The sequence below is a fragment of the Mesoplodon bidens genome (assembly GCF_964165515.1).
Source record: "Mesoplodon bidens genome assembly, chromosome: 15".
Classification (NCBI taxonomy): domain Eukaryota; kingdom Metazoa; phylum Chordata; class Mammalia; order Artiodactyla; family Ziphiidae; genus Mesoplodon; species Mesoplodon bidens.
In genome coordinates this window covers 83,021,002-83,032,794 of record NC_138171.1, presented here as the reverse complement: position 1 = coordinate 83,032,794, position 11,793 = coordinate 83,021,002, and the positions used below count along the sequence as shown (strand labels likewise).

General features: G+C 50.0%; 1 protein-coding gene across 2 annotated transcripts in view; it reads left to right on the top strand.

Annotated features, from left to right (window-relative positions):
* Positions 1-4,117: 4,117 nt before the first annotated feature.
* Positions 4,118-11,793, top strand: part of SYNDIG1 (synapse differentiation inducing 1) — a gene marked incomplete at its 5' end in the record, with an annotated part of 48,780 nt that continues 41,104 nt past the window's right edge. For both annotated transcript variants that reach the window (XM_081256470.1, XM_081256469.1), the window contains one exon: positions 4,118-4,594. In XM_081256470.1, the coding sequence (XP_081112596.1) occupies positions 4,118-4,594 (477 nt within the window). The remainder of the gene's footprint in view (positions 4,595-11,793) is intronic.

Sequence of the window (11,793 nt, the reverse complement as noted above, 5' to 3'; positions counted from 1 at the left end):
TTCCGACACGTTCGTTGTGTAACTACTGTTATGCTGGTTTACGTAATTGTTGTTCACTGATTCGGCTTTTAATATCGGGAAGTCATCTTTCTGTCTTCAGCGATCACCTAACACAGAGCCTCGCAACAGTAAGCAGTTGACAAATATACATCTTATTGAACTGAAGCCTAGCCTGTTGTGGTCAGTGTGAGGTTTTTCACCACCTTGTGGAAAAGCTCCATCTGACCCCATAAAACCCCAAGACTCATGGGCCATGAAGTACAAATCATAGCGCCGAAGGGACCTTAAAGCTTTTCTCCCTCAACTGTGTTATCAGTAATTCCTCTTCCACGAGCAACTTGCTAAAGATCATAGACAGGAAGTAGCAAAACTGAGGGCAGATCCCTGGTTTCCTGACTCTTAGTTTCGTCCTCTTATATCCTGACAGCCTCAAAGTAAAGAAAAGTGTGTTTCTGTACAACGCAGAATTTGTACAGCTGTGGCCTGTCTGCTTTCTGTTTGTTTTCTTTCACAGCCCCCATCAGTTTCCTTACCTGCCTGGTGTTCACCCAAACCCGTGGGTGGGAGGGCTCTCTGAGCTGTGGTTCTGAGAGAGAGAAGGAGAAAAGGAGGAGAAAGGGGATGAAGCTCAGGCACCAGGAGACCCCTGTTCATCCTCTCCCCTCCCCCAACCGCCACCATCAGTAATGCAGCAGCTGTAGCACGAGTGACCAGCTTTCTCTGCCAGACTCGTAAAAGCAGACTGCAGGGCCTCACCCAGAGGACAAAATTGGGAGCACTTGATGCAGCCCAGGACGATCTCTGTTCACAGAAGGCAGGCAGCATCCTCGACAGAGCGGAGGCTGTTCAAGCAGAAATAAAGGATCGAGTCAAAGGGTTTCCTCTTTGCAGCTGCTGTTTCTGAATATCATGGGCTGAGAAAAAAATGAAGTATCATTTGTTATGTAACCGATTATATTACGTAATTTTATGTCTGTTATAAAGAGCCTTGGAGGAATGGCACCATCATGGGTAAGACCCCAGTAAGCATCGTGAGGATGCTGGAGGAGACCCCAGGCTCTGGCACGGGACGCTTTATCTCAGAGCTGCTAAACTCGGGTTCGGGAACGGCTATAGTCGGGGAGGAGTGCGTGGAAGTAAACACAGAGGAAATGAGCAAATAGGAATTAGGGGTTAGAGACAATGACAAGCCAGTCTGTGTTAGAAGAAATAGTATTGAAGGATGCTGAAGTGACAAAAATAAAATTCCACTCATTTCAGCCCCTTTACCTCAGATGTAATCATAATTTATCATACTCAATGTTGGAAAAATTCACTCCAAGAAGAAAAAAAAGTTCTTTAAGAATGTAAATTGTTGGGGAATTCCCTGGCGGTCCAGTGGTTAAGACTCCGCGCTTTCATTGCCGAGGGCACAAGTCCAATCCCTGGTCAGGGAACTAAGATCCCACAAGCTATGCAATGCGGCCAAATACAACCAAAAGATGAAGAATGTAAACTGTTGGATATATTTGTTTTAATACTAAAAAGAAGGATAGTAAATAGCTGTAAAATGGAGCCAACAGCCAGAACTCACACTATTCACTACAGAGCAGGGCCCCTCCCTTCAAGGTGCAAAATTACTCTTGTGGTCATGTTAATGCAGATTCTGACTCAGTAGCTCCAGGTGGTCAAGACCGTGCCTTCCTGACAGAATCCCAAGTGGTGCTAATGCTGCAAGTTCTCAGCCAACTCTAGGTGAAGACTTAAGCTGCGCCTGCCTCAAAATGCCATGATTTCGACCCACTTTGAGGCTGGTGCAGCTCAAGGAGATCCCTATCCCATAACCCTTGAGACTGTTCATTGAGCACCTGCTGCATACCAGGACCAGAGGGGCGAAGGAACCGTGGTTCTTTGGTCTCAGGCTCTGGGCAGGGCAGGGGCTGAGGAGGAGGTGACGTGAGTAGCTATCACGTTGGCGGAGAAGAACGCACAAGGAAGTATAGGAGAAACCGGAGCCCAGCTGCCGGGAACACACCAGAAAAGGGAAGGTCACTCTGGCTGAACTGCAACAGGAGAGTCCATCCAGGAGGAGGAATTTAAATAAATGTAACCAAATGTCTTTTGTAAGATACTTCGGGTCCAGGCAGGAGCTGAGTCTGAGAAGCCTAACTGAGTTTCAAGAAGGTTATTCTGGTCTTATTGGTACATCCAGCCCTGCATGAGGGGCCCAGCAGCTTCGCTGTGGAAGGATGAAGATCAGAGAAGCTGGGTGTTTGCACCAGAAATGCCTGGATGAGCTTGGAAGGTGACTGGGTGCGGAGGTGATTCTCACACATAGGACATGCTTCGCAGGTGCTCAGGATCAGTGGTTTTAGCTCTCGGATTGTGACTGGGCCCCAGGGCCGAGGGCTTCTTAGAGCCACAGCAGCAGAGCCCATACTGTGTCCTGCTCTCGGACAGGTGACACAGTGTCACAATGGTGACACCCACACCTCCCAGTGCATATACTGCCCTCAACTGGTCATCTGTCGACTCAGTTAAACTGCTATTTTCCAATTAGTCGCAAGGGTGTCTTCTCTCTCTCCTCCTCGGCTCAGTCTGAAATTTTGGATTCCTGTAGCTACCACCAAACCCAGCAGTTATAATGTAAGAAAATTCTTGAATCTCATAGAAAGCCAGAGCACCCGAAAGCCCCAAGAGGGAATGTTTTCCTACATAACAGTTATTAATTTGCAAAGAGGAAAAGCTGTCTCCCAAAATCTTAAGCTTGGGTATCTTCTTTCCTTTTTTAACATTTGAAACCCTAGAAAGGAACATGATCTAGGGAGAAACAGTTTAGAAGACTTCTTAATTGTATCCCATGTGCACTGATGTTTCTCTAAGCCGAGCACCACTGAGGCAAGGAAATTTCCAGTCTGCTTCCTGGGACCCTGCTGAAGGCCAGTGGCAGGTGTGAGTGTTGAGATAATTCTAACACAAGGAAAGAACATACTAGAATGTGTGTGTGAGATTTCCTCAGCCGGGAACTTAGTCCCTGTACAGCACTAACATGTAGGTCTTCCTATCACTTCTACATCTGTGTGGGGCGTTTGTTTTTTGTTTTTATCACATGGAGGTATTTTATTGTAAGTTATATGCAAAAGCAACTTAGGGGCTTCCCTGGTGGCGCAGTGGTTGAGAGTCCGCCTGCCAATGCAGGGGACACGGGTTCGTGTCCTGGTCCAGGAAGATCCCACATGCCGTGGAGTGGCTGGGCCCGTGAGCCATGGCCACTGAGCCTGCACGTCCGGAGCCTATGCTCCGCAACGGGAGAGGCCACAACAGTGACAGGACCGTGTACCACACACACACACACAAAAAGCAACTTACTTCTTCGAAAAAAAATTTTTAAATAAAATAGATCAATATTTAAGATATACTAGACCAAAAAGAAACCTGAATAAAGATGATACAGATAAAAACATTACTCAAAAAATCCTTGAATTTATTAGAATATAAAACTTTAATGTCCCTCTAGTCAAAATTTAATTCACAAGAGGTCGTAGGTTGGTTGTTTGTTGGAAATCTATTTGAAAGGTTCAAAAACTAAAATAGTTGCTTTATTTCTTTGTTCCATTAGTACTAAGTCACAAGATCTTTGTAAGTCACCCTCTCTTCTTTGGTGTGAATTTTCTGCTGGGATGAGGAGCCGTGGGCCTGGGAGAGTTGGACGCACTGTCCCACTTCCCCTGTGGTCGAGGCTGGTGAGGGTAGGGTTTGCCTGTGGGTTTCAGCAGGTCTGCTGAAATCATGAGTTTCTCTAGGGCGGCAGTGGTTCCAACTCCTGCAGAGTCGCCTTCATTTGGAGCAGAGACTAGAGTATAGAGATGCAAGGAGTCCACCTCTGGCTCCCTCTGGCCACTGCCCCCATGGAGCCTGTCTAACTCGGCAGAGTAGGTGGGCTGGGATCAGTGGCTATGCACCCCGGCGACCGGGAAACCCTGAGACAACCAGGGTCTGGCTGATGAGCAGCTTTCCAGGCGTGATTTTCTTGTCTCATCTCTGTTTCTTCCTCCTCCAGGAGAAATGGGCCCCGTGAGGCAAGCGTGACCCTCAAGTCCAGCCCGCCAGCCTGACGCCCGGCCGGGAGGACAGCGCCATGGCTGGAGCCGTGGAGCAGGAGAGTGGGCTGGTGCGCAGCAAGCTCGGCGAGGCAGGCAAGAGGAATGGCCTGATCAACACCAGAAGCCTCGTGTCTGAGAGCAGGGATGGCCTGGTGTCCGTGTACCCGGCACCCCAGTACCAGAGCTGCCGGATGGTGGGCAACGCGGCACCGGCCGCCCCGGATGGCAGCAGGAACAAGCCGGTCCAGCAGCTGCTGGACCCCAACACCCTCCAGCAGTCAGTGGAGTCCCTCTACCGGCCCAACATCCTCCTCTACTCGGAGGGCGTGCTGCACCCCTGGGGGGACAGCGTGGCGGCCGACTGCTGTGAGACCACCTTCATCGAGGACCGGTCGCCCGCCAAGGAGAGCCTGGAGTACCCCGACGGCAAGTTCCTCGACCTCTCGCCCGAAGACATCAAGATCCACACGCTCTCCTACGACGTGGAGGAGGAGGGGTTCCAGGAGCTGGAGGTCAGAGCGTGTGTCTGTCATGGGCCTTCGGGAGCAGGGTGTGGGGCTCTGGCGGGACACGAGTGCCAGGCAGAAGGCGGGGCGTGAAGCCAGTGCGCGCAAATGCAGGGAAACCGAAGCCTTCTGGGGGCCCTTCACTCAGAACATTTGTGGAAGATGCGGGGACGGAGCAACAGGTGAGGACCAGGACCCGGGGGGCTTCAGCAGAGATTCTGGTCAGAGAGGGCACAAGGTCACAGCCGTCGGGACTTAACGGTTGACAGTGCTGGAAGGGGGTGGGGCTCTGCTGACACCCCGCCCACAAGAGAGTCCGGTCACTGGCAAAAGCGAGCAGGGGAGGGGGGCTCATGGTCCTAGGGCCACACAAGGCTGGAAGTACACGTGTGGGGACAATTTGGGATGTTTTTGCTGCTACGTGTGGTTTCCTTAATTTGACATTCCAGAGTGTCTACTAAGGATCATTGGAATAGCTGAAACCTGCTGGAAGAAACAGTTGAAATTGATCGCGTTCAGCAGACGAGCTGAATGATTGCAGGGTCCCGTCTTCCTTAGGGCAGGCACAGGCGTCGGATCACACGCCCAGAAATGTGCGTGTTGGCCGGGGTGTGAAGTGCGGCCACCCCCGTGGAGGGCGAGGGTGCGGCTGCAGGGGTCTGAGCCCAGGAGGCCGGCGCCCAAGCGGGGGGGCAGTCATTTTGCTGCTGTGAGGCTAGAGGGGGTTCCTCCAGGACATGCATGGCAGGGAGAGAAGGGCCGGTTTCTGTCCGTTGGGAGGGAAAGACCTTTAGGAGGAAGCGTGTGGTCAGAGGGAAAGGAAGTTTGTTTCCTACTTTGATAGGTGAGAACGTTTTGTGGGTGGAGGGAAACGTCCAGGGCAGAGGATGCCAGGGGGCGGTGGGGGGCAGGAGTTGATGTACAGGCAGAAGTCTGGTCTTTCTCAAGCAGTCCGCACAAGGCTTGTCTGAGAAGGTTAACAAGTCCAAGTGCTCTAGGTGGAAGAGGATGGGATGAGGGTCCACGTCGGGGAGGGTCATGGAGCTGCGGGAGGGTGAGCACCCTCAGGGCGGTGACTAAGGGAAGTGACCATCCTAGAAGAGACAGCCAGCGTCGGGGGCGGGGGGGTCCATGTGCAGGTGTGGTCAGGCCTGAGCGCTGTGACCTTCCCCGTGACGGGCGGCCACCCTTCAGCAGGGGAGGCTCAGGGCAGAGCAAGCTCGGGGCTTCCTGCCTGCAAGCTGGGAGAGGCAGGAGAGAGCAAGGGAGGGTGTCTGGAGTAGACTCAGCCCCACCGCGGGGGCCCAGACTGGGGAGAAGGTCAGTGAGGTCACAGGGAACCTATGGGCCCAGGAGACCAGGGGCGTCACGACCGGAGGTAAAACGAGAACCAGAAACAGTTGGAGAGATGCTTTTAGTCCAAACAGATATGCAGAAATGGAAAACAAAATGTGCTTTTGTAGCAAACCCTGTGAACAGAGTCCCTGAAACCAGCTGACGGGGAGTGGAGTGGAAGGCAGCTGTCGGAGGCCATCGGGAAGACCAGCACACCCCGGGGACCCCGTCAAGGGGTGAGCTTGGGCCGTGCTGAAGTCTGAGAAAGCTGGGCGAGTGCTTTAGCTGCCGTTCAGGAGCCTCTGTTCAGTGTCCACTTTTACCAAGGTCTGGGGTTTTGCCTAAAGCCAAAGTGTAAGTGCTGCATGGAGTTTAGGAAGCAGACATACAAAGACGCAATTTCAGCGAAACGCGGGAGTTATGGTGATGGAAACCCGCTGCTCCGAGAGCCTCCGAAGGAGAGGCTGAGCCCCCGAGCTCAGCGTGGGGCTCAGTTGTGGCTGCAGAGGAGGCACCCGGTTGCACCTGGCCGGGGAGAGAGAGACCCTCTGGCAAGAAGGTTCATCAGGGTAGGGGGTGAGAATCAAAGGGACGTCGTGAGCAGATGACACACAGAGGTGTCCAACCTAGATCTGCGGGGACAGCGAGGGGTTAGACCTGGTGGGGCCGGGAAGGCAGGACCAGGAGGACGCGGGATCCTGTCCCTGAGGACCTCACTGCCGTCTCGGGGAGACTGGATTTCAGGCGGGGACACAAACCCAGAGGCTTGGAGACAAGAGGGACAGTAATAGGGTCAAGAGGAGCCCCACGGAGGGGCGGGGCCGAGACTGGGAGCCCAGCCTGTCTGCAGCTCCAGGGGTGCCACCGTGCAGGCTCGTGTGGAGGAGATCCCGGGGGGATAGGGGTGTTTCAGGTAGGGGTGCATCGTCAGAGCTGCTCTGGCTGCAGAGCAGGACGAGGGGCCTGTCATAGAAGAGGATGAGAGAATCAGGGCAGCATTACAAGTGAACAGATGCTCAGGAAGTGGTACTTGCCATTGTCTGGAGAAGATAAGAAGGAAGGGTCGGGGCCTCTCTGTGCACAGAGGGTCCCAAGTGCCCCCATTGGCCAGGCTGGCTGGCACAGGATTTTCAGCTTTGTCACAAGTTCTTAGAAGTCAGCTCCAACACATAACATCCCCAGCAGTGAAAAGTGTGGGACACTTAGTAGACTGAAAATGTAGAGGTAGCTCCTGCCTACACTGTTCCTTCATCACTCATGTGGGCTTCAGGCCTCCCCTCTCTCTGGTCACATACTACATGCAGGAAGTGTTCTGTTTTCCCATTCCGTGAAAAAATAATAGGCACGTACGCATTAGCATTTGCTGTGTAACAAATCTCCCCCAAATCGTGGCTTCTAACAGCCCTGTGAGCTTGTGATTCTCAGGGTCAGCATTCTGCAGGGGTCTCAGCTGGATGGAGGCTGCTCTGCTGGGCTTGCCGGGTTCCCCCACTGGCCTGAGCCTGAGAATGTGGGCTGGGCTATTGGCCCGGGTGACAGAGGAGACAGAACCACACGCGCCTCATCATGTGGCGGCCGTAGTGGGGATTCCGGGAGCAGAGAGCAGGGTGAGCAGGGAGCCAGGGCTTTTCAAGTCTCTGCCGTGGAGCACATCTTCCAAAGCAAGTCACATGGCCAAGACCAAATCGGTGTGGGAGGGGCTGCTCAGGGTGACAGGATAGGAACGTGCCAACCACAGGGCCAGGACCGCAGCAGCTCCCACAGAGCAAGCATCACTTTGTAAGATCATCGCATTGAACAGAATGAGAACAGTCATGGTCGTATCGTAACTCAAATAAAAAACACATGGTCCGTATTGATGTGGGGCTCTTCCCAGAAGGCAGCTCTACTTCCGATAAAAGGGAAAATGTGGTTTTGATTCCTTGGGGAGTTCCTTGGCTTCACTCAGTCTACAGCAGATCGATTCTGTTTCCTGGAAATCACAGTTTTCAGAGAGCTTTGCCCTGGTAGGAGCCTTTCCTCTGCCCCCATCTCTGCCTGGACAGGCTTGCCCAGCACTCGGAGTGGAGGTGGCCTGGTCCAGATGGGTCTGCTCACTGGGTGCACATCTGTAGGAGCTCCTGCAGCTTCATTTGCCTCTGGGGCGGTGGTGCTGGCATGAGCGGATCTGCAGCTGATTGAAAGCATCTTGTGCAGAGGCCTCAGCCACGGCATTTGCCGTGCGCTGCCTGGAGAGTGGGAGCCCGGCACAGCGGAGAGTCGGCCTGGGGAGGTCCAGGGGTGCACGGGGATGGAGGGTGACCGGGCAGGTGCCTCGGGGGGCCCTCGGGACGCTCTGGGTGCACTATCCGCGGCCTCCTCCTGGTTCCCGGCCACAGCTAAAACCACAGCTCACAGGGCCCCAACCGCAGGAAATCACGTCTCCTTTTCACACAAACAAACTCAAGCAGAGAGATTTCAGGCACAAGTAATAAAGCAGTTCTGCAAAATATAAAATGTGAGCTTAAAGTTATGAAATGAAGTGGGTGCAGGTCAGGGCTGGAGGGGCCTCACTGCATGTTGAAAGGCTGGTTGTCACCCTTCTGTGACAAAGCCAAGCCTCCAGCATCCATTGGAAAGCACATGGGATGTCATCACTGGGAAATAGTGACACGGGAAGAAAGCAGAAGGCGACGCGTGTTTCTGGAGCATCTTCCTGTGCCAGCCCCTCTGCTCACCCTGCCGTCTGATCCCGACAGCCACACTGGGCGACAGGCTCTGTCCCTAACGCTGCACATGAGAGGTGGAAGCTTGGAGGGGTCCCAGGTGGCTCTCCTGGGGTCAGACCCCTGTGTCCTGATGGCGATACTCTGTGGTCCCTGAACGGCTGTTTCAGACACAGCCACCTCCGCATGTCTGAGCCCTCACCTGGGCTGTCCAAGCCCTGAGTCTGCCCTCCCATGAAAAACCAGAAACCTATTGGGAGAGACAGGGTTTCACACTCAGGGTAGCACCTTGCAGAGGCCTCCTTCTCACACAGGAACAAAGCAGGGAGGACTCGCAAACATTTGACGAAAACCCCAAAGCGTGAATGAGGCAGAAGAATAGAAATAGAAGAGTGGACCCAGAGGAAACTGAAATCACTCAGAAAATAATAGACAGTGTTTTAAACACAATCTTAGTGTCCTATGAGGATGTGAGAGGCTGCTCTGGGGTGGGGCGGGGAGGCCGGGTTTGGTTTGGTTTGTTTGCCTTGTACCTGGGCTGGACCCTCACGTGCGCTGGTGACAGAGGTGGGGAGTGGGGGGTCCTTGCTTCGCTCCTGGTTAGGGGTCAGTGCTCAGACTCAGATTAAGGACCAAGTTCTTGAGCCTCTTAATCAGGTGCAGGGAGCAGCCTTTGTCAAGACTTGGTCAAACAGGAATTTTTTTAATATAAAAAATAGGTGTTTAACTTTGCCAAATGCTGGGAATTTTTGTCCTTTATTGTATTTATGTGACCTATTATATTAACTGATTTTCATATATTAAACTATCCTTCATTTGGGGGTAAATCCCCCATGGTCATGGTGTTTGCTCCTCTTTAAATATTGCTGGATTTAATGTGCTAACAACTTGGTAAGGATGTTTATTTCTGTGCCCATGAGGGGTCTTGGTCCTTGACAACTACAGCTTTCTTTTCTTGTCTTTTTCTGGCTTTGGTGTCAGGATGACCCTGGCCTCATAGGATGAGTTGGGAAGTGTCCCCTCCTCTTCTCTCTGAAATACTCTGCCCAGCATTGGTACTTTTTCTTCTCAGGTATTCGTTCATATTCACAGTGAAGGCATCTGGGCCTGGGCTCTTCTCTGTGGGAAGATTTTTGATTACTGATCAGAGCTGAATTCTCTATGATTTTAAAGAAAATCTTTAGCTTTTCCTTTCTTCTTGACTCAGCTTTAGTAATTTGTGTCATTCTAGGGATTTGCCCATTTTATCCAAGTTACCTAATTTGTCAGCATAACATTGTCCATAATATTCCATTTAAATCTTCTCACTTTCTGTACAGTTGGTAATGTCTCCTCTTTTCATGCCTAATTTTGGTGATTTTCCATTTCTTCCTTGCTCAGTCTAGACAAAGGTTTATACATTTCCTTGATCTTTTCAAATATCTGTCATCTGTTTCCATTGGTTTGTCCTTGCTTCTCGGTTTTCCATTTCAATGATTTTCACTCAGATATTTATGATATTTTCCTCTCGTTTCCTATGGGCTAAATTTGCTCTTGTTTACCTAGTTTCTTAGTTATTGATTTGAGATTTTTCTTCCTTCATAATATATGTATTTAAAGCTGTAACTTTCAAACACTGTTTTAACTGCCTCCTATAAATTTTGATATGTTGTGTTTTCATTTTCGATTTAGTTCAAAATATCATCTAATATGCATTGTGATTTATTTATTTTACTAATGGGTTATTTATAAGAGTGTTGTTTAATTCACAAATTTCAGGGATTTCCCACATTTTTCCTATCATTTACTCCTAACTTAATTTCATATGGTTGAAGAACATAGTTTGTATAATTTCTCTTCTAAGTTTATTGAGATGTGATGTGTGGCCTAATGTACAGTGTGTTCTGGGAATTGTGCCTTGTGCATTTGTGAAGGAACTTGTATTTGTCGTTGCATGAAGAACCATGAATGTTTGTTGAGTTGAGTTGGCCATGCTGCTCACGTTTTCTGTCTTTGTTGCTTATCTTCCTGGTCGTTTCATCAGTTTTGTCAGTTTTTGCCTCATGTATTTTGGGCTCTATTGGTTGCTGCATGTACATTTATAATTGTTATATCTTGCTGGAATATTGACCATTTTATCATTATAAAATGCCAGTCTTTGTGCCTAATAATATTTTTTGTCTTCAGGTCTATTTTGTGTGGCATTAGTATAGCTGCTACACAGTTTGCACGAGGTATCTTTTTCCATCATTTTGCTTTGAGTTTATTTTTGTCTCAGAATTTATAGTGTGTCTCTATAGAAAACACATAGGTGGGTCTTGTTTTTCTAATTGTCTTACAATCTCTGTCTTTTGATTGGAGTATTTAATCCATTTGCATTAACTGTAATTTTTTATATTGTTGGATTTATGTCTGCCATTTTGATTTTTGTTTTCTGCATGTTTCTTGGTTTTGTTATTGTTGTTTCTCTTTTTCTTCTTACTGCCTTTTGGTGGCAAACATACATTTGCACAGCCTCACATCAGCCTGGGATGTGAGGAGAGCTCCCCAGGCCCCTGTGGTCCTCTTCTTTCCAGGAGCTCCTTGTTAAATTCTTGAGTTATCCTGTTGTCTGCTACTTGGCCCAACCAGGACTACAGCCATAGTTTGGGAGAGCTGCAAGATTTCCAATTTGTATCTGGGACGGGAGTTTCTACCCTGTACTCCCCAATCAATTCAGCTCCTTCTAGCAGTGAAGCTTCTGGTCTCCAAGGGTAGCACCACCCTAGCAGAAATACTTCATGGCCAAGCTGGTGGTGGATTTGGATCAGCCCAGAGCAGGAACACCCCAGACTCACACTATTCTGACTCAGAATTTAGCAGTGATTTGTAAGCACACACCCCTCAGTTTATCGTTGGCCCTGGGTCAGTGCAGAGTGCCCTGACAAGGCTGTTTTGACAATTTTGTTCAGTCATTTCTCAGGGACAGGATTTGCCTGCCTCCTGGCTCTGTTATACCAGAAGTTTTGCAGGATATTATTTGAAGTGCTAGATGCATTTTCCAGCAGGCACTAGACATGGACAAGAATATGTTCAAATGCCCACAGATGGCTTGTGGTTAGGTTAAGAATTTTAATCGAATTAATTATCTTTAAATAACATGACATATATCCACTTACAGCATTAGGAAATTAAATTACTCATCTT